This window comes from Catharus ustulatus, chromosome 3 (genome assembly GCF_009819885.2).
Source record: "Catharus ustulatus isolate bCatUst1 chromosome 3, bCatUst1.pri.v2, whole genome shotgun sequence".
NCBI lineage: Eukaryota > Metazoa > Chordata > Aves > Passeriformes > Turdidae > Catharus > Catharus ustulatus.
This window is the reverse complement of record NC_046223.1, coordinates 46,553,862-46,576,612: the sequence shown is the minus strand read 5'-3', so window position 1 is coordinate 46,576,612 and position 22,751 is coordinate 46,553,862. Positions and strand designations below refer to the sequence as shown.

Sequence of the window (22,751 nt, the reverse complement as noted above, 5' to 3'; positions counted from 1 at the left end):
TTGGACCAGAAATATAATTTGGGATTTGAAGGATATATCTTAATTTAGTTCCGTTCTGAAACACAGCACTACTGCCACATTGGTGTCCTTATTCTTCTCTAATCTTGCAAGTTTAGGTCTTTACCAAGCTTGTGTCAAAACTGTATCTTGACTGCTATGACTTTTTCATTACATCCTTTTCAATGTCCCATCTTATGTTTTGTTTATTCTATCCTCAGCAGTTTTCAGCCCCAAGATGATACTATCTTTTGAAATTGCCTTGTACAAAGGTTTGACTGTGGGAGTGATGTGGTTTGCATGCTTAGTAATCACTTACCATAAAATATCTGGAATTGCTGGCAATGCAAATCAATGCAATATTTACAGGAGAAAAGTAAAAAAATGAGACCAGACTCATGAGGCTCTTATCTGCAGTGAGATCTAGATGCCTGCACGCCGCATAGAGCCTGTGGTCTAGAAAGACTACTGGCATTTACTTGTTTCTGTAATTATCCAGCCTATTCTCTATTCAGGAGAAAGTTCTATATACTCACACTTCCTTTTCTTCATTCTACTTTGGGGCTTGAAGTATAAAACTCATCCTGAAGGTATACTTAGAAAAGAAAAGGAAAAAAAAAAAAAGAAAAGAAAAAGCAAGGAATATTAGAGGGCAATGCAGCATTGTTATTTTACTTTAATTCAGCAACATGGCAAACCTATGGGACAGATTCAGGTTTTGTAGATGATGAATATTTCATCCAGGAAATAAAGCCTAACTTCTCAGTATATTCCAGGAAATAAAGCCTAACTTCTCAGTATATTCAAACCCAATTCTTCTTCCTCTAAGATTCTTGCTGTTGGGCATTTCTCAACAAACTCAAAAGGAGAGAAAGGGTTTGGGGGTTTTGGTTGGGTTGTTTTGGGTTTTTTTTAGTAGTGGAGGTGCTTGCTTCAAAGTGCTTGTCTGTGTGGCATGATATTACCACCTCAGATTTAATATTTTTATTGTGCCTCTATATTCCCTAATTCTGAGTTTCTGACTTTTTTTCTTTTTCCTGCAATTGGATGCTTAATTTTTGAAACCAAAAGGCAAGGGATTGTACAGAGGAAAGGGAAAAAAATCACGAAGTTGATTCTAGTTTTAGATCATATTTATATGACACTTCACCATGTGCACAGTAACATATTTTCATAATATCACATATTAGTAAATTCACCCAGTGTTTGTAGACTTTTATATCATAGGTAAGTTTCAGGAGGTTTTGAAGTGTTTAATTCTGCGATGTAGCTTTCACCACTTTGTCAGTGTCACTTTTAATATAATTTTTAACAAACATTTGATGCCTGATCACCCATGTGTATTTTAATTTTTGTGCCAGATGAATGAGGAACTAACTGTTGTTTATGACCTGTATCAAAATATTTAGCTAACTATCCAGCTGATAAAAACAAAATTATTTCTCCTAGAGGAGAAACTTGATGTGAATAACTTGAAGCAAATCAAACTTCAGGCAGAATTGTAGAGGCAGAAACATTGCTTTCATATCTGCCACATGCCTTTTGTAGATGAAACAGGTGGTTTGGTAGACTGATATTTGCAATTAACCAATTAACTTTATTACAAGGGCACAATTAATTTCTTCTGAGTATATGCGATGATTTACTTGAGTAGGGGTTTTTTTGTGTTATTCTTAACACCTTTTCTTATGCAGTGGTTAGTGTGTCTCCTAAACTGCTAAGCTCATGGTATTATTCTGTAGTAACTTTATTCCTTACTTATCCTGTACACTTCTTCACTATCTGTGCTCAACACAATTGTGTCTTGAATGGGGAATTTTACATGTCACAATTTTAACAGTAGTAGCAAAATATTTTTAAAACGTTTGTATCTACTGTTTTAGTGGGTGGAGATCTGCCTGGCTTTGTTATTCTTCATATATGCCTCGCTGATATTTTTTTAGTATGGTTTTGTATTACCAGTAGAAAACAGGCTTTTAGAAACACTTGTATCAATTATCTCTGCTCATTAAATATTCAGAGCAGTAAAAAAAAAATCTATGTAGATAAGAAGTCTCGCTTTTGCTGAATTGTGACTGACGTACAAAGTATCTGTGTTGCTCAGCTAGTCTGCAGCAATGGCAATGTTTACAACTTAGCGACTGCTCCCTTCTTTGAGTTAATAGAACAATAGCTGCCCTTGGGGTGTCATCTGTTGCTAAAGTTTTAGTGCCTCTAGAATGGACACATCCATCAGTTAATCATTGCCAGGGACAGAAACAAACTATACTTTCTGAAGCCTCACAAAAGTAGGTTAGTTTACTCTAGCGCTCGATTTGTAAACGAAGTTGCTTTAGAATGGAGATTGCAGAGTAGTGTCTATTGTATTCAGCTGTAATTAGAGACCCTTTCTCCCCTTTTTGCCCACTAAGGTTTTGATCTAATAAGCCTCAGTGTAGTAACTGAAGTTTTCCTTGGTTGTTAATAGCATGGAAAGTTTCATTCATTCAAATACTCAGTACCTTTTGCTGTTCTCTGTTCCAACCCGTGTGTACAATCACTTGCTTGTTTGGTGTCTTTATTATTACATGAAACCTACTGTTAAATCTCAACGGCAAATCTAAAAACAAGTAGACTAACAAGAGAAATGGATTTGAGTCACACACATGGGAATGTCTGTAGGAGTGAACCGGCAGGTTAATGAAAGAGTTAATGCTGCTGGAATGTCCTGCTGCTTCCAGCTATTAAGGAAGTCTGTACTTCATTATTTCCTCACGCTTCATTTTTCCATTTCAAAAAACCCAGATGTCTGAGTGTTTCTAGCCCTGCAGACCCCAGACACTGTTTACTAAACAGAAACAAGCCTGGATTCTTGGAACTAGGAACTGTTAAAAGCTATTCTCTGATCATCTGTGTGCAACGGGTTTCACATGAGAAACACACTTAGCAGGACAAAACTGTAAGTGCGGAATTACAAAGGAAAATGAAGGGACAAAGGGAAGGGTTTTCGTTTGGGTTTTTAATTTTTTTTTTCTCCAGCATCTGAGGACAGCAATTAAAAATGTCAATACAGGTCTTTGATTAAGAGAAGTCCGTACATCTCAGTTTCTCGTCCTTTTACTCAGCTTCCATATTTTTTTAAGAGAAGTCCATAAATCATTTTCTATGTTGCTGCTACAAGAGCAATTGTCTGTGACTAAAAAATACCTTGAATATTTTTACATGGCTTTAGAATGGTTTTTTTCTCCATTTTGTTTCTTTCTTCACATATGCGAGAAATGTGTACGTGTATATTTTTCATCTTGTCTTCCCATATTCATGCTACTTCCATTTTCATTTTTACAAATTCCATAATCTATTTCAATGACTTTTAAGTTCTGGATAGCTAGTGGTAAGTCATGACTCAACTGAAAATAAATGTTTAATACTGATCAAATACAAATTGATTCTTCTGAAGAAGGATATACATTTAGCTGAAGTTCAGGATGCACCATTCTGTGTATCTAATTTGACTTGTACTCTGTTCCAAGAACACAAATTCTTCATCACACCTTTGTTGTCTGTTATGCTCTGCAGCTTCTATCTTAGGAGAATTTTTCTGCACACTCATTCAATTTCTCACTGTTCTTTTGAACTGTGGTTGTCAGAGCTGGATGCAATATTTCTTGAATCATCTCCTGAGCCTCATATTCTTCTCTGTGCCTGTATATTCCCTGTATATATGCTGAATTCTTTTTTATACCCTCTCACAATCCCTACAGCACTGAGCTGTGATCTGCTGATAGCTTTTTTGGACTGTAGTTTCAAAGATTAGTCTATCTTTAGAGGCTTGTCTGCACAGTTTATTCCAAGAAGTATGACTTTACATTTACATCCTGTCCTTCTCATGTGGCCTGTTTCACGTCCACAAATGATGCAACCTATGGTTGTATATCTTCCTCTGGAATGCAAATGATGGAGTTAAATTTCTTAATAGGGAAATTTAAAAGCAAGACTAAGGTAATATGGGAATTTACTAAAGATACTGCAACTCCATGACATTTGACTTCTGAGTCAGATTATTTCTTTCAGTTTTTAATTATTTGCCAAATCAAGTGTTTAGTTTCAAAAATTGTACAGTCCTGTGGGCATAAATAGAGCACCATGGGAAAACACAAAGCTATTAGGTCAGTGTATTACCTTCAGCAGTCAAGCATCAACTGCACCAAAACCCAGTGGGGATGGGATTTTACTTAATTTCACACCAAATGCTGATTGGGAATGTTTAAATACATACACTAAAAAATACTGTAACTTGATCCTGCTGTTAATGAAAAGCTGAAATAATCTTTCAAACTCTGTCATAGCTAGACTAATTTCAGTGAGTGAATTAATTTAAAACTTGCAAATTCAGAGCATTTTCTCCTAACCTCACTGAGTAAAAGGTATAACAGTATAAGCAGTGTAAGCAGAATATTTGTCTCAACCCACTGTAATCTGTATCCAAAATTATTGTGCCTTCATTGTTGCATAGCCTACAACACTGGACTGGGTTTTAACTCACATTTCTTTAGGTGCCTCTAAACTGTAAGCATAGTAATCCTGACCATGATTCAGAGATAAGGAGAAAAAAATGGAGAATCAATTCCAAGTGCTTGGTTGAACTATCCTTTAGTTTAATTACTTGTTTGGTTTATAAGTTTTAATATTGGTTACATTGATATTAGGGAGTCAAAATGTTGAAAGACAGGTTAAAATTATTGAGTCAGTGTAGATGAACATGGTAACCCTTGCTTTATTTCTTTTCAGAACATCTGTTTAACATAGATTACTTATTGTACTTGATACTGTTAATAAAGTGATCACTAGTATAAGGGATTTTCACAACCAAAGAAGTAGTAAAATACACAGTTATTCCTAAAAGTGAGTGGCAATAGGGGATCTGCAAATATTTTTATGGAAGTAAAAATTCTGCATTGATGGGTTTTTTACAAAGAACCAATCATATGCTCTACCTTCTAGAAATTCAGTACTAATTTTGAAAATTATTTTGTTTTGACAAGTCTCTTGACTTTAAAGTTGCTAAGTGCATAAGCAGACTATTTATGAGATTGGTCTTGATCACTGCAAGGTAAGTTCTCTTTAAAAATACAATCAGAATTCCTCAGTAAAATCTGCAGATATTAATATGAACATTGTCTTGAAATTAGAACAGATACTGATATTTCAAGCACCAAAAACACTAATACATTTTATGTATAACCACTGGGTCCTATCTGGGAGTGTATACACTCTCCTTTCCATAATTCATATATAATATTGTGTACAAAATTGTAACCTGTTTGTATATACCCTCTTTTTATGAGTTTCTGATGCAAAGAAAAAAGGAACAGTTTCTACCTTTGCTTTTATATCCTGCTGAGGAGGAGTTAATAGTGTTTCTCAAAGCTGATAGGAGTGCAATTATGGATTTTTTTTTCTGCACTGGACAAAAATGTGTGTGGGGAGTAGTTTACCAATACTCTGTGATTCCCTCTGCTTTCTCCCATGAGCAGTGCCTATAATGAGAATTTAGTATTAAAAAAACCTGTGGCAAAACCATCTGTTTACTGGAGTCAACATATCTTTTACCTGCATACTGCACAGGACATTGGATACATGGAAACAAAATCTGAGACAGACAATGGAGGTTTTCCAACAGGGCCTGGTTTTGTAGGTTGATTCAAGGCTCTCCACCACCCACATTAAAACTGATGCCAAATATTTCAGTTGTTCAGTGAGCTGTTGTCCAGTCGTTTATATTTTTCTAATTATGTCCAGGTGCATGAAACTTGTCCAAAGCTTTTGCTTGCATAACTAGTTTAAATATTAATAAAAACCTGTCTTTTTTTTACAGAACATAGATTTACACCACAACAGTCTCTAGATGCATGGGATTAGCTTTTTGCTCAGCTGGGGTCAGTCTAATCTGAGCCACACAAAACTAATCCTCTCCATCAGGCAGTGAAAAAACAAGGAAAGGAATAAATGGAAGTGTTTAAAGTGTTTTAAAGACTCTTTAGCAGACAGTTTGTGCCAAGTATTTCTAAATGTCTGTAGAAATCATTGACAGGGAAAGGATACTCTCCCAAAATCACATTATTCTCTCCTAGGGATCTCAAGTGTATGGTAAAACCAAGCCAGATTTCTTTGCCTGGAGAAGAAAATATATTATTTTTATTGTATTATTTTAATTTCATCATGTTGTTTGGCTTCTAGAAGATATAATGATCCAGATGACTTTCCCTACTGCAAGTTTTAGTTCAGACTATTTTGTAAAATTGGAACATGAAGAGCCAGATCCCTAAATGTCCTGGTCTGACATCTGTAAAGTTTCTTTCCTCTGTAGTCTTTGCAGTAATATATATGCATGTGGTGTAGCCAAAGTGTATGGTGTGGTTCTCTGTGTTTCACCAGGAAGTGAAGACCCTGTCCCTGCAACTCCTTTCTTAGATCCAGAAGAATCAAATGAGTGCTCAAACTTTATAACTGAACTTTAAAAACCTAATATACATCATAGCAATGAATTGCTTCACTTCCTAGGATCTGTAAAGAATTTGGCATCTGCCTCATGTTGTGGTTTTCTCTTGTGGCTTTGAAGGGAATCTTGACTTTTAGCATTACAAAAAAACCTTCAGCTGCTATAGGGTCTGTCTAGTTAGTCACATTTTGAGGCCCATGGACAATTGCCAATGAGCAGACATTAGGGTCGAAAGTCAAACAGAATGTTCTTGCTCATCTACTTCAAGGAGAACAACCGTATTTTCCAGCTTCTGTTTATGACCCTTCAATAAAGGAAGATGCAGGGGATGTGTTTGTTCTCTTTTAAACTAGGCAGTGAAAGATAAGTAAGTTTAAGGTGAATGTGTCATATTTACATAGGGCAGACATTGAATCTGTTCTGAAGTCACGTGCCTTCAAGGCTTGTAGCAATGTCATGTTCCACTAGAGGTAAGAATTCTTGTGTATAGATGGTCAGTTTATGTTAACTGTTAATGGACTGTAGTTATTAGCTAAAACAAATATTCACTGGGGTTTGTTTTGTTCTGTTGTTTTTTTTCCCCCAGAAGTAGAAAAGACCAAATGCCAGCATGAACGTGAAGTAGCTCTTGGCAGTGGAGGTGCTTTCTTCCCAAGGGATGCAAGAGTTGGTCACTTCATTCCCCAGTGTGATGAGCATGGGCATTACCTACCCACTCAGTGCCATGGTAGCACTGGATATTGTTGGTGTGTGGATAGGGATGGAAATGAGATTGATGGCACCAGAAGCGGCCCAGGAGTTCGACCGCCATGTAAGTGGCTGAAGCAGTTGTTTCTTGTGGGTATCTCTCCATCTTGAGTGCACTTTGTCCCAGATGTGGGCTTAGTAGGACTGACTTGGAGCAATGCAGATTTCTCCTGTCCCAGTGGTGGTATGTGTCATGCCCTTCAGTGACCCCAACAAACACTTTTCCTTCAGCCAGGGCATCTGGACAGCTGTGCTAAGCTTCTGAATAAGAAGAAAGTTTTCTAGCTTCTTCCTTGCCTTGAAATGGTGAGAGGCCAGATAGTCTCTGCCTTCTGGGAGCTGTAATAGCTGACTTGCCTCAGGAAATGAAGGATGTTCCTTCCTACGTTTTCCTCACTTCAGCTGCAAAAGAAGATGATTTTTCTAAACATTTGAAGCAAAGAGCAATTGCAGAGCCAAACATGAAATATTAATTATATTATGTCAATTTCTCCTTCTCTGTCACTCAAGGGAAAAATTTCAGAAGCTTTCTGCATTTGATTATAGTTATTAATGTCTGCTTATAGGGCAGTTTCCTTCTAAGAAGTCTGACTGTAATTTTTTTTCTGCAAATAATAAGGAGTTTTGTTGTGTACAAGCTAATTTTTTCCTCATCTGTTTCCTTCTCTGTTAACAAGGCCTGAGCACAGCCGCTCCTCCTGTTGTTATTGGGCCCTCTGTTCGACCAGACACAGTACCTCTGCCACCAGGAACACACTTGCTTTTTGCCCAAAGTGGTAAAATTGAACATGTTCCACTAGAGGGAAACAATATGAAGAAAAGTGGTGCAAAAGCACTCTTGCATATTCCAGTAAGTAATTTACTATACTAAGTCCATGTTTTTTAGAAGATTCCTGACAAAGATAAAAGCTACATTTTGTCTACACACCTTGATGATTTAAGTTGAAAACAATTTATACTCTTCATTAAAATTTCAGTATCCCATCAATTTGTTACTGAAAATTCCTGACTAGTCAAAAATTTTAAACCTAAGGTATAGAAAAGATAATTATTTCCTTTTAAAGAATGACTCACAATAGATCACAAGACAAAAATCTAATCTCCCATACCTCCAGCAGCTCCTCTCTATTCACACTTCCACTGATTTTCTGACTCTGGTATATAAGTTTAGAAGACCTACAACAGCAGTAGGTGGAGAGGCCCTTTTTTCCATTCCTACTCCCTCGAATTTTTTTTTCTTTAGTCTTAATCTATTCCTGGTTTTTTCAGCCAGTTGTCTCCACTTCTTGGCTACACATATATTTTTCTTTCTTCATTTTTTTTTGCTTCCTTCCCCATGTGTAAGCCCGGTGGGTGGTAGATGTTTTTCCCATGCTTCTTACTACCATCTTGAGATTTTTTTTCCTGGAAAATGAATTCCTGATGCTGAGAACCTCTTTTTTCCAGCACCTGTGTCACATGCCAGACCTTTTCACTGGCAGTTTCATCACATTCATTTGTTTTGCCCAAGGCCAAGGAGCCCATGATTTCTGTTTTCATTCCAGTGTTACTTTATTTATAATAGACGGTGATATCAAGTAGCATGCTGATATCTCTTTTTTTTTTCTCTTTATATAATATTGAGGAGTTAGTAAATCAAATATTGGCTAAATTACACAGATGCACTTAATTAAATAGCACCATAAATTGCTGTGATGTAAGGGCAAAATTAAGGTTTTGTCCCTTATGTAAAGTGCTGCTGCAATAACATTTTAAAAAAGTAACATGCTGTATAAAAAAAATGGTGTAATAAGGCTGAAGGTGACGTGATTCTGAATACTTGTCACCTAGTTTCATAACTGACTTGATCTAACTTAACTTAATTAGAAGTATCTTGAGGAAAGAACTTCCAAGAGATAAGATGAAAAGGAAACTTTCAGTCTGTCCTAGCATTGTTGACTTTGTGTTGTCTGTATTTGCAAAGTGGTACCAGAGGTGTTTAGATTGTTTTGCAACCCAGAAAATTAGTGTACAGTGATGAATAAGTTCATCTGTTTTAATTCACGGGTTTGGAACTCCTTTCTAAGAAGCTGTGCTGCAAGAGCAGCAATAGTGACAGACTTAACAATCCATGTACAGCTGTTGCTTTACCCTGATAGTTTCTTTGATTTGCCTGGAGGAGGGAGTCTAAACCCATACTCTAGTCCTGTCTTCTTTCTGCCTGAAAAATTGCATATAAATGTTTCTTGTTGCTGAGAATATTCTTTCTACCAGAATGATTTATGTTGTACTTGTTTAAGCTAACTTTTAAAATCAAACCTTACTTTGCTAGAACTTTTATGAGTCAAATGGTGCTACATAGGAGCCATAATGCATGACTTGGACGTCAGTGCAAGTCAGATTTGATAGAAGTCATTATTCCCCCTTAAAGGGAAAGAACAAGAGAAAAAAGGTACATGAAAGGGTGACACAGTAAAATGTCAACATGAACTTTCTTTAGATGGATATGCAGGTGAAGCTACAGAAGTCAAAGTGTTCAGTACAATTCTTCTTTGAAATAATGGTGAATGATATCTGCCAGATAAAAGGTACTTTTAACTGGAAGTATTTTTCTAAGATATTTGACAGTGACTATTACCAATTATTTTCTCCACCTCTCCTCCCCATTTCCTACCTTTCCTCAAGAATTTTGTTTCTTCAGGCTTGAGACTGAAAAGCATACAATAATGCTGCTGGTGAGTAACTATTCTTTATCCTAAGCTGATGTAACTTGCCTATTGTCCAACAGGACAAAGTTGTTATTGGAGTTGCTTATGACTGCGTGGATAAGATGGTTTACTGGACAGACATCAGCGGCCCTTCGATCAGTAGGGCCAGCCTGAATGGTGGGGAACCAACAACCATCATCAAAACAGGTAACAGCACAAAAGTCTTTTTCTTTCTACTCACCAGGAATGGTATTAGACTTGAATTTAGTAATGTGTACTTCCTAGGTGTTGCTTGAGCTGACTAAGAGTTGTGTTTATATATTAGCATGGCATACCAACAGAGGGTGTCTGATTTTTTGTTCCAGCAAGCAAGGTAGGTGCTGGACAGCTGAGATTTTGTTGTATGTAGTATTTTTTTTCTCTCCTGACCTCCGCCTCTCAGCTGCCGACTCTGCTGGGAAAGGACTGGTGAGCATGGAGGCTGAAGAGAACTCCTCTTCTTTGGCTGTGGGATCAAACAGCTGAAAAGTTGTTAGAAACCATTTCAGCTGTGATTTTCCCATGCCTGCCACTCAAGTTGTAACATGGAAAGTGAGTAAAGCCACGTTGTTTGGTTTTTTTCCCTTTGTAGTTGTTCAAGGATTTGAGAATTAAACTAGATGGTATTGTGGAGTTAGTGCTTATCCAGTTTATATCTAGTTCTTACATTCTTTCTTTCAAGATTGCTGCTTACTGCAGTCCATGTTAATTTTCATTAGAAGGGTTAAGGTAAAGCCCATGTATCTTGGATATTAAACCCTTTTGTGGAAAGGACTAAGGGGAAGGACAGGTTTACAGAACAAATGGTTGGGGGAGGTGTTATTAAAAAAAACAACAGCAAAAGTAGCTGGAGGCACATCTTAAATATTAGTGTCCTCAACATCCTAGAACACCTGTAAAGGCAAGATGCTGGAAGAGGTCACCTTTGCTTTTAATCCTTTGCAGACATTGTTACAAAAACTTATGAAATTATTTTAGAAAGAGGATCAACCAGTCATAAAACTCTACAATAAATTTGGTTTAGTTTTCTTTGGATTTGTAGAGGATCACTGCCTGGACTTTGTGCTTTGGAATAGTCAGTTTGTGAGACTCCATTCAGGCTCTTAGGAGCAGCAGATAGAGGGCGGTAGCTTGGATCCTACCATTGTCCTAGGAAGGAAAAAGTGAGTGCTTAAGGCCATCCCTAACCATTCCAGCTGTGATGGAGCTTCATATTTCTATGCCACTTGATGGCTGAGGTATTTTGTGAGACTTCTTTTTCCATCCCAATGTATTTAATATGAAAGGGATTCTAACCTACAGTGCAAACCTGTGCTTGCCTGTGCGACTTAGAAACTCTGCAGGGAAAAGATTTTTGCTTTGCATTATTAATGATTTTTTTCAGAATCTGCACTTTTAAAAATGGGGGAAATTACCATTTGCTCAAAACTTTATATGGATATGAATGTCTGTCTAATGCGGGTGTGCATAAGCATTAAAATTCTTGCAATGTATAAAATGTTGGAAAATTATTTGTGAAAACTTTCAGCTAAATTTGATTGATTATTTAAGGCAATTCAAGACACTTCAATGCCTAATTGAAACCTCATGAGTTTTATCTGCTATAAAAAATATTGTATGTATGGAACTTTTGCATAAATTCTGGGGTTCTGTTGGTTGCATAGGATGCGAATGCTTTTCCTGAAGAGACTGGGAGAGATGTCATACTTTACTTTTTGTATCTTAATGGGCATTTCAGTAAGGATTCAGATCAAATTAATATTGAATAATCAGCATTCGAATGGATATCTTCTATGTGGGCCAAAACTGAAACTTTAAAATTTAATGAAATACGAAAATGCCTCCCTCTCAGAAGACTCATGAGAAATTTTTTGTTTTGTTTCGATCTTTGCCTTCTTCCTCCTGTGAGCTCCAGCTGCTTTCTTCAATTCATGCGTATTTTTGTGGAATGTACTACATTTTTTATTTTTTTTTTTTTTAAAGCTCTTGTGATCCAAGTTGTGCTGCTTTGCAGAAACACTGCTTAATTGTGGAGCCCTGTCCAGTTGTCCTTTATCCCTGCAGCTGGATAGGCTGTGGAGGCTTTCTCAGCTCTGCAGCTGTGGCAGCAGGTTAGGGAGGAGAGCTTTGCTCTGTGGTAAATGCTTAAAGTCCTGTCAGCTGTGCATGTCTGTACAAACCTGCCCCCAGGGACAGAGCCTGGGGTGACTGCATCAGGCTTGATGACAATACAGCAGGAACATATTTGTGCCTCTGGAAAGACTGGTGATAAATGAAGCCTTTAAATATTCCCTTACCCCTCCCTCCATGGCGGATAGTTTTTTCTGGCTCATCATCAACCACACAGAAAGGACATTTAGTTTAGATTTCTATAAATCTCCTAAAATACAGCTGACATAAGGAAATTGAAACAAGGAAACTATTCAGGGAGCAGGGGCTTTTGGGAATCAGTGACAGCAGATCTTTTGCCTGCTACTGTCTTCTGTTTCCTAAAAGTCTGGGAACTCCTCCATTGCCATTTAGTCTGTAATCTTCTGATCCCGGAGACTGGGGACTGTTTCCACTGTCACATCAAAATGAGACCATCCTCAGCAGAATCTGCCACTAGCAAGGAAAGAAGTACATTTGAGGTTCTGAAGTATATGTGAGGTGGTTTCTTGCAGCAGGCAGGTTTAGCTCCACAGAAGCACTTAGAGAAATAAAGGATTAATGTGAAGTCAGTATAATGAGTCCAAGTGTGCCCAAGAGCCTTCAGGAGGAGTAAGGAAATACCTGATTAACATTTACTTTCTTGCCCACCACCCCTCCCCTCTGGCTATGAGCTGTGAGTCAGAAACAATGAGGTACATCTTGTTTGTTCCTTTCCACCTCTTCAGCAATTAATACAAATCTAAAATGTCATGTGTGCAGATAAAGTGCTAAGTGTAATCCACTTGAGTGGGAGAGCAGAGGATGCTTGAACTATTGTGCAACTGTTATTCACAGCAACATCACGGTAGCAAAGTCTAGAGAGCCTATGTTCCTATGCTCTGGGCCAAAAGCCTTTTTTCCAGAAAGGTTGCTCATGTCACATAATGTTTGTTTAATGGCTGTCAGTGAATAAACTTAAGAATTAAAAGAAGGCTAATGGGCCACTTTCCATTCTGTGTGTGGATCAGCATTTGAAGGGTGCTTTTTTCCCAACAGCTGAGTGATGTAAAGGGTAGCTTCTCATCTTTTGGGCAGTGACCATGTAAAATTCTTTCCTTTTCTTTTGAACTGAAATTGAACGAAAATAGATTTATTTTTTTTTAACGTGTCTTTTGCTTCCTTAAATTCCACTCGGTCTGCCTGCTCTTTCTCAATGGAACCTTGAAAAAAACAGAGCAGTTTCTCATAGTGGCTGATTTAAGCTTTATAAATTCTTTCTGCATCCAAGTTAGAAATTACTAATGCTAGAGCAGTAAGGTCATTATCTGCTATTTCCTGTTGCTTTTGGAACAACTAACTGTCCAAGAAAAACTGTGCACATCCAGTGCTAAAATGTGTTCCTAAAAGAATAGCTCTGCAAAAACACAGAACTGGATCTAGATTGCATCAGTAAGTTAATGTCATTGTCTCTAGTGTTTAGAATTTGATTTTGTTTAATTGTTGCATCAGGTAAACTTAGCATAAATTCAGTTTTCAGAGGGGTGCCATATATGCCAGTACTAAAGAAGGAGAAATATTAAAGGCTATATAATCCATTTTATGGCCTTCTAAGGATGGTAGAATAACATTTTGATACTATCTGCTGTTTCTTTCTGTTATCAACTCTTTCTATGTTTGCCCCTCCAGGTACAGTTCCTATGTATGGCAAGTTTGTTCAGTATGGAACATTTCATTCTATGTCTTTATGAGAGTTTTGTGTATTTAAACTTTGAGGTAAAATGCATGTTCCTCTTCCAAGTGATATAAAACAGCTTTTGTTGGACCACAGCTAGAACACTGAAGAAAACGGAAGGTTATCCTTAGGAGGTTGACAGTGTATTGCGAATAAATATAATGCCTAGGAATGTTTTTCTCTGCTCTCCTGCAGACTTGGGAAGCCCTGAAGGGATAGCTGTAGATCATCTAGGTCGCAACATCTTCTGGACTGACTCTCAACTGGATAGAATAGAAGTGGCCAGGCTGGACGGGCGCCAGCGTCGCATCCTTTTTGACACTGGTTTGGTGAACCCCAGGGCAATTGTCCTGGATCCTGTGAGAGGGTATGGATGTGTTCTCACGAAATGTGTGCAAAGCTTGATTTTATTTATCTGATTATTTAATGGACTGAGGAGAGACCTGTGCTCCATGCAGAGCCCCACTGATGGAGTAGTGCTCTGGGTTCAGGTCAAACATCATGGGCTTCCATCTTATAGTAAATTGTGTGTGTTAAGGAGTAAACAACAACGGTGCTGTTGAGGGGCCATGCATGTTCTCAGGCACAGAATGGAAAAAAAACCCTACCACTAAAAAATGGCTATTAATAGTGAAACATCAGAGAGTTAATGGCCCTCCCTAGGGGTCTCTGCTGTGGAGAAACTTCTCTGATTCCATTGTGTGGTGCTTACTTGGTACACTGAAAAGAAAAATATTGTTACAAATGGGTCCCAAATGTATGCCAAATACTCTTGCTTTAGCCTGAGTAGACAAGATGGGAAGTGAGATGAAGAACTTGAAATGTAGATGTACATTTTGAATGACACTCAGAACTGTTGCAATATAGGTCTTTTTTGGCTGGCATTTTGTTCACAAGCTAAACAATGAAAGGAAAGCATTTCTTCTGATGTCTGTGCTTGTTCCTTTTGTTTTTAATGAAAAATGATCCTTATTATTCATTTAAATGATTTAGGGGCTGTGTGTTCCTTTTGTGTTCTTAGCATTTTCTTAATTACAACAACCTTTTAAGATAAGTCTCTGTCTTAACTCTACCCTTTTTCTTCTTCCTAAGAAACTTGTACTGGACTGACTGGAACAGAGAAGCTCCTAAAATTGAAACTTCATACATGGATGGCTCAAACAGAAGAATTCTTGTTAAAGATGATCTTGGGTTGCCAAATGGACTGACATTTGATCCTTATTCCTCAATGCTGTGCTGGGTAGATGCAGGTAAAGGGGGGGCTAAAATATTTCTTTGTAATAGTAGTAGTGTAAATATGACCAATCCTGAAATTATGCACAGCCATAACTTTTGGCTTTAATGATTTATTCATTGCTATTCACATGAGACTGTGTGCAAGCTGAAGGGTTTCAATTCTGATCACAAAACTTTCTAGGAATGCAACAGATCTATGTCTGTGTGTCTAGTATGTGGCTATTTTTTTAGGTAGTGCTTAGGTCTTTGTAGAAGTTGTTAGTTTAAGACCAGGGAAAAACCACAGATTTATCTACTCTGCCTTACAGAATGTCATCCTGGCACTGCTACTTTAAGGCCTGTAATCTGACGCCAAGTCTGGCTTATATTTGACTCAAGCAAGTCTTGAAAAGGAATGCACCCAAAAGATCAAGGGATTAACATCCTGACACAAACCCATTGCTAGTTTTGTGACAGAGTCTTAGCAGTGGGTGGGGGGAAGTGTGCTTTTAATTCCTATTTAATTTTTATCTTTTGGCATCTTGCTGTCTTTCACCCTGTAGACTCTGACAGGGATGTCTTCCTGTGGAGGTGCTTTTACTGTTCAAGTCCCTCTTCAAATTTTGGATAAACTAAAATGTTCAAGATCTCTTTTTCACTGTAAAACAATTTCTCCAACCTTCAAATGTATCTCCTTCTGCTGTCTCTAGTTACTTTCTCTCTCTTCCTTTGTTGTTCTCACATTTTCACCTTCTCCTTTTTTGTCTAATTCTGAAATACATTGCTTAGGAAAAACCTACAGGTGTTTAAATTCATTAGCAGTGTTCCTAGCTTGCAGTGGCTTTGCACTCTATTTGCATATGAGTTAGACGTTCTTCCTGCACTCTCACCTTCAACCCAGTAAACATTTCAGGAACACACTCACCAAACAAACTTTGCAAAAATGTCTTCCAGAGGAGGTGGAACCAGTTAACAGCTGAAGTATCCCTCCAGAATGGAGGAGGCCACACTAACCTGAGGCCACACTAACCTGAGGATTCTGGAATCTGTAGCAGAAATCTCAGCTTTTGAGCACTGGCCATGGCTGCTTGGGACATCTGTGTTTCTTTAACTTCAGTGGTGTGCTGAGTAGCATTAGCACCGGAGTATTTATCCATTCAATTTTTGGCACATGCACACATGATATGGAGGAAGGCTTTGACTAAGCAGCACACTGAAAAATTACCAGGACTTTCCACCCTGTTCATGCTTGCATATTTATGCTTGTCTTTCATCCCTGATGAGAGCTCTGTTGTTCTGATTCAAAGGCTTAATTGTTTCGCTACATCCAGGTACCAAGAGGCTGGAATGCATGAACCCTAATCAGCTTGGTCGACGAAAGATTATTGAAGGGATTCAGTATCCTTTTGGTGTTACAAGCTATGGGAAGAATTTGTACTATACAGACTGGAGAAGGTATGTTATCTGCTAAGGAAGTTATGGAGTACTTTTATTCTTTTTTCTCCCTGGTAGAAACTGAAGTATATTCTGCATTTCTCACGCCTGACCTCTCACACATTCCTGTTTTGTTCCTTTCCTGGCAAGAGCTGATGCAGGGTGGAGTGGATGTGTAGAGTTGACCTATTGCTGCTGCCAGTTAACTGAGTTTTCACTTCTTAGCATAGTGATTTGTCCTCGAAGAAAATGCTTTTAACACTGAACATTCTTGGGAAAGGAGTGGGCAGTAACTTGTTTCTCTTATAGCAGCTGCATTGTAGAGGGCAGAAATTCATCACTCTTGCCTTTCTGTGCCCTATATTATATGATGTTCAATGAAAAAATAAGGGAAAAAAAAGTGTTCAGTATCTTGATGACACTTTCTTTATTGCAAATGCTCTAAAATGTTGCCATATGAACAGACTTAGAGGTTTACATTAACTTCTGGAAAAAAATCCAGTCTCTGCATTTTAAAATAAATATTTTTACTTGATGTAAATGGTTTTACGGGATATATCAGCAAGCTCTTACCCAAATGCCTCTATCAATTGCAGCAGCAGTAGCTATTACTGTGTATGAAGATTTCCAGGATAGAAACTAACATCTGGGAAGTGCTATTCTAGAACAGGCTTAAGGAACAGCATGCTACAGATCTGTCACTTGACTGCCCTTTTATACTTAGGAAGGAAGGATTGCTTAGGACTAGCTGCATTCCTTCTGGAGATCAGGCTCTGCCTGAAACACATTGTTGTCCATAATTGCTATGCTTAATAGCTGCAATGTCAGCTATACCACAGTACTTGTCAGAGGTGCAGAATGTGAAAAATGTGCCAAAACTACCAACACATGTGTCCCTCCTGTAGAGTGACATTATCCTGTATTGGAAGTACCTTCAAAATTAAGATGTCTCCCTGATAAATTTCTTAGCTGCCTAGAGTGAAGGTCATAACATACTAGGTTTGTCCAGGAAAGGTGATATCTTGGGGGATTTTACTTTTGGTATCTCTTCCTAATTGTAAAAAAGAAACAATTTTCTCCACTTTTGGTTCTGTTTTCAATTTTTGACTGTTTGCTTGGCTTTCTGGTTGGTTTGGCGGGGGGTGAGGGGAGCTTTTTGCTGTGTTGGTTTTTTTCCCCTGTACTTACACCTTCGTCTCACTTCTGTTTATTTTCTTCTGCATATGGCAGGGATGCTGTTGTAGCAGTGGATCGCACGATTTCATTAGAAAATGATAACTTCCAGCCTCACAAGCGCTCACGACTCTACGGAATCACCACAGCCTTTGCTCAGTGCCCAGGAGGTAATCCAGATGATTCTTGAGTTTTTACAGCTGTGTAACACCTTACTGTATAAATGAACTTAGTAGCAGCTCGCATTTATAAGCTGCCAACTGATTTGGGTTAGGGTTTAGATTTCTGTTAAGTAAGAAATTAAAAGCCACCTAATTTCTTTTCCATAAAAGCAGTTGTATTTGCCACATGAAACCAGAACTGGAGGGGAACAAGGGGCCTGTTCTATCCTTTGTGAAAGGATGTGTATGATTAAGATGAGCATCTGACCTGTAAAAAATGCTAATGTATCATCTTCTAAATTGAATACTATATTCATGGCTAGGGCCTTATTCACTTATTAAGTTTAAACTACTGAAATATTGCAGTCTTCCAGATGTCCTTAATGAGATCCAGTGTTTTTCAAAATGGAATGTTCAGAAAACAGCAGGTGGTAGAGTGGCTGGACTGAGCTGGTCCTTCTGCTCAGTTAAATGTTAAGTTTTTCAGATGCTATTGGAAAAAGTAAGAGAGAAGCTGATACCCTTGAAATACACTTTGGTTTTTGTGAAACTGTATCATTGTGCAGTCAGGTTGTTCTTAGCAAATCACAGGAGAAACATTCGCTGGTTTTTATTACAATATAGCTGGAATTGTAGGAGTTGTGCTATTCTTCACTTTGGGACTAAAAAACCCCTAGGATAGTTTCTCTTCAAATTACTCATTACATGCAATAAAAAACAATTTAATGGAAGTTTTGGCTCAGAGCTTAAAAATACATACAAATGTCATAATTAAGAAATCAGTTATATTGTTATTACTAGTTAATTCACAGATTCATTTTGGTAAGCAGTGTAAAATTCAACATTGTATGCTCTGAGTATATGCTTATACCTATAATATTCGGAACTTTGGTGACATTTCTTTCTATGTCTTATGTATGTTTCAAGTGGTTTTCTGGATGGATGCCTTTCCTCTCTGATCCACTGCTTTTGGAACTGGCTTCTCTTTCATTTTACTCTTTAATGTTAACAGTTCCCCAACCACCCAATTTATTTGTGCTTGTTTTCATGGATCATTCCTCTGTCTTTGTAAGGTTGGTATCTGAGAATGATGTTCTGTAGCATTTTGGACTTTGTCCCCACATTGCAGTTCTCTATTTACTCACTCCATTCTAATATCTGTGACCATGTGGCCAGTTTATTAAGGCTGTTTTAGGAACAGCCCACTTGATTCATGTTGCCTCTTTCACTCTGATATCTTGATCTTTCATGTGAATGTCAAGTTGACACAGGGATATGGTGACTCGTATCTCCCCAAAGCTTGTTTTCCTAGTGTAGCCATAAATCTTAACACCTCTTGTATGCATTTTTTTTTCTCTCTAAGGTTTTGCTTCTTTTTTTTTTCCCCAGGACATAATTACTGTACGGTGAATAATGGTGGCTGTACTCACCTCTGCTTGGCTACCCCAGGAGGCCGTACTTGCCGCTGCCCTGACAACACAGTTGGAGTAGATTGTATAGAAAGAAACTGAGCATTAAAATAAGCTTTAGAGCAGCAGACACCTTTTGGAAATGTGCTGTAAACAATTCACTCCTCTCAACACAATCAGGCCCTAAAGATAAGTGCTCCATGCTGCTGATAGCAAGCCACAATGCACATATGCAGACACACAGACACACACACACACAGGCAGAGGCTCTTTTTGTAGCAATTAAGTAAGACAGAGCTGCCCAGGTTGGGTCAAACTTCACCTTATTCCTTGTAAAATTATCTCTTTGCTTTTAAAGGTAAATGTGGAAGCCTTAGTTGCATCTGCCCCAGACAAGGAGGATGTGTCTCTTGGCCAGTAACACAGAACAGAGTAAAAAGAATGGAACTACTCAAATCCTGAGACTGAATTGTATCTTGGGCTGCACAGCAGTTTTCTGCAGAAGTGGTATGCTGAGCCCATTATATATGTGGCTGGGCTTATCTCTAGCTGAGAAACAATCAGGGAGTCCCAAGGATGAACAGGTGAGGGGAAATACCCAGTAATAGCACCTATTTACTGTCCAACCATATTCCTTCTCACTACCAATCCTTTCACTTCAAAAACTTGAATCTCAACTACAGAAGTGCTTTATCCATGTGTTGTAAGGTTTATAATTCTCACCTGGCTCATGTGATCCTTTCCTGCAGCACATGATTTGTAAAACATAAACAACACTCTTTAGTGGATATATTTGAAGTTTTTGCTACGTTTTAAGAGATTTATCTTTCTTCTGTTTGAAGTGGATTCCGAGTATTTCCCTCAAATCCACTAAACAAAATTTAGATATTTTGAACAATCATGGTAGGTCATCAAAGGAGGTTGATTCATTGTGGTTTTAAAGAGTCACATTTGTTTTCTGAGAGGTTTTTAAATAATATTTCCACATTTGATTCTATAAGCCTCTAAGTCTCTGAATTCTATCTTAGCAATCTCTTCTTTAGCAAACCATGCCATGCATTTTTGCAGACTGTAAGAAACTATGGCAGTTAAAATCTGATTTTCAGAAAGCTCACCTCTGTTTTAGCGCTTAAAAGAAAAAAATATAGTGATACCCCATTTATGTGCCAGTGTTCAGTAACAGCAAAAATAGTGTTCTGAAAATCAAAGTGAAGTTGGTGTTTCCATGATCACCAGTAGGTTTGGAGAGGGAAAATCTAAATGCATACTTATATGTTAAATTAGCAGTACAAATTTGGGAGTGAAGTTTGTTTTCCCCACTGTGTGTTGGGAAGGAAGCTTGCCTTCAAACCAACCTGTGGCAGAGCAAAACAGGGCTTGTGAGACTCCTGCCAGAGCACATTTCACTGTGTGTTGTGATCAGATCAGTAAGCTAATATCCCCATTTCCTCACTGCCTCTTCAGACATAACAGTGACAGTTTTAAACAGAGCCAATTCTGAGTCTTAACTGTGTGACATCTTCCTCTTTAATTGTGTATTTATCATAAAATAGCGAAACATATAAACATTTTAAAGATTTTTGTATGACTTTTTATAACTTTTAACTCATTCTATCCATACACTTAATCAGGTATGTCTTACTGTAAATACCAAAAATTTGTTGAAATGAAGGTGCTTGAGAATTCATTCTCCAGAAATATTCAAATATCTGGTGAAATATTAAAGTTTACACTCTGTACAGGTATCTGAAGTATGGTCAATAAAAATGGTTGGTTTTTATTTTCTATAAAAAAGAATGTCATGCCTGCAGAAGGAAGTGATATGTGGTGTCTGAAATACATTTTCTTGTGTTCTGGGTTTTAGCTAACTCATATCTAGTGATGGTACTTTTCTTCCAAGATGCAACATCATAGGTGGGAAAAACTGCTGTTGGGGCTTTGTAGTCTGGAAGCAGTAGGATACTTCAAGACAAATACACGAGTGCTTGAAGAACATAGGGCTTTCTCTGTTTTGGCTCAATCTTTTTGCTGGTTGTAAATTACTGTTTACCTTTGTCAAGTAAGTAGAATTCAGTTATCCCATACTTCAGACTTATAGCAATGAAAATATAGAAGGACAAGATTAAAAAAGGATAGAATTCATCCCTATGCTCAAAAATGCCCCAGTCCTGGGTTTCTGGGTAATAGGGTGCTTTGCAAGGCATATGCTACTGAGATCCAAAGGGTGTCATTTGGAGTTACAGCAGGAGATTGTTGGTGATTCGTTCTGGGGACTGTATGCATTGATTTATTTTTAAATTTGAATCAGCACAATGTTCTTCTTCATGTATTATGGTAGTTATTATTAAACACTAGTCAACTAATTCCATGCAAATCATTCAGCAATGACAAAGATGTCAAGGAAAATATACCCCAGCAGAACTTCTAGTGTTGATGCATGACCTTCTGAATAGTCTGCAGCGCAAAGAGAGGAAGAGTATTACTGTGAACTGAGTTTTTAGACTGAGGAACTCAGGTATTGTATCTGGGAGTAGGGAGCACTAAACAAGTGGAAGCTTCAGCAGATCCATGTGTAGATGTGGCAGTTCACAAAACTTCAACGTTTGCACAACTTCAACATTCCAGTCCCTAGAAATGAAGAACTTTTAAAAAGCTCTAGCATGATGTTTTGTTTCTCAGGTAATGCTTATTGCTAACTTCAGCTGTTGTAGCTCAATGCCAATGTACGGCAAGGGCAAAGCTGTTCCCTCAGGGAAGGGAGGCCCGTAGAAGCCATGGCTTTTCCAGCTATGGACCAGTCCCACTGTACCTCAAGTGAGGCAGTCAGTGCCGGTGAGGATAGCTGGGTTCAGCCCAGGGACCACAACACCAAGCAAATCTGCAGTGTGTAAGCTGGGAAACTGAGTCAGGATCACAGATCATAATCAGGTCTGGGCATAGTGGCCAGGATCAGTGACTGCCAACCAAGTGCACAGTGGTGAAGCCAAGGCTCACAGCCACACTGAGAGTTGCCCAGGACCTGAATCAATGGGGTGCCTGGATGTGGCACAGCTCAGGCAAGGACCAGGGTGAGAGCCCCAGCTTTAAAGCAGCCTTTAACAGGAGAGCAAAAGGGTTGCCTTTGCTGAGAACCCCCAAGACAGCTGTTAGAGGATGAGCCTCTGCTGAAGTTCCCTCAAGTTTTCTTCACACCTTTAGTTAACTGGTTGGCCTTGAGCAGTTAGCTAAGCTGCAGTGCTTGGGTGGTCTCTGCATGCTGGCACTCCAGAGTTCTCTATTCCTGTATCTGCTTGCTTTCTCATTGAATCTTGCTAAATCATTGGCCTCTAAAATGATTGCTGATATTGGATTCCTTATTTTAATCACAGTTTAGCCAGGAATGTCAACTTTTGATGATAAATTTAACATTAGCCATTTGAGGATATTCTTCCTGTGTCTATTGTGTTTTTCCATTTTAAAGTTCACAAGTATTCTGGATGTTAAAAATGTGATTTTTCAGTTTCCTTCTTCTAACCCTAGAGAGTTAATGGTATCTTTCTATAAGACGGG

The 22,751-nt window shown here is 38.2% G+C and overlaps 1 protein-coding gene across 1 annotated transcript in view; it reads left to right on the top strand.

The window, feature by feature from the left end:
- The window catches only part of NID1 (nidogen 1), a 44,173-nt gene extending 21,681 nt beyond the window's left edge, over positions 1 to 22,492 (top strand). Inside the window, exons 13-20 of the mRNA XM_033056384.1 lie at positions 7,062 to 7,286; positions 7,900 to 8,072; positions 9,990 to 10,116; positions 14,006 to 14,177; positions 14,903 to 15,060; positions 16,357 to 16,480; positions 17,690 to 17,802; positions 19,183 to 22,492. Coding sequence (XP_032912275.1) covers positions 7,062 to 7,286; positions 7,900 to 8,072; positions 9,990 to 10,116; positions 14,006 to 14,177; positions 14,903 to 15,060; positions 16,357 to 16,480; positions 17,690 to 17,802; positions 19,183 to 19,304 — 1,214 coding nt within the window. The 3' untranslated portion in view covers positions 19,305 to 22,492. The remainder of the gene's footprint in view (positions 1 to 7,061; positions 7,287 to 7,899; positions 8,073 to 9,989; positions 10,117 to 14,005; positions 14,178 to 14,902; positions 15,061 to 16,356; positions 16,481 to 17,689; positions 17,803 to 19,182) is intronic.
- The last annotated feature ends 259 nt before the right edge of the window (positions 22,493 to 22,751 follow it).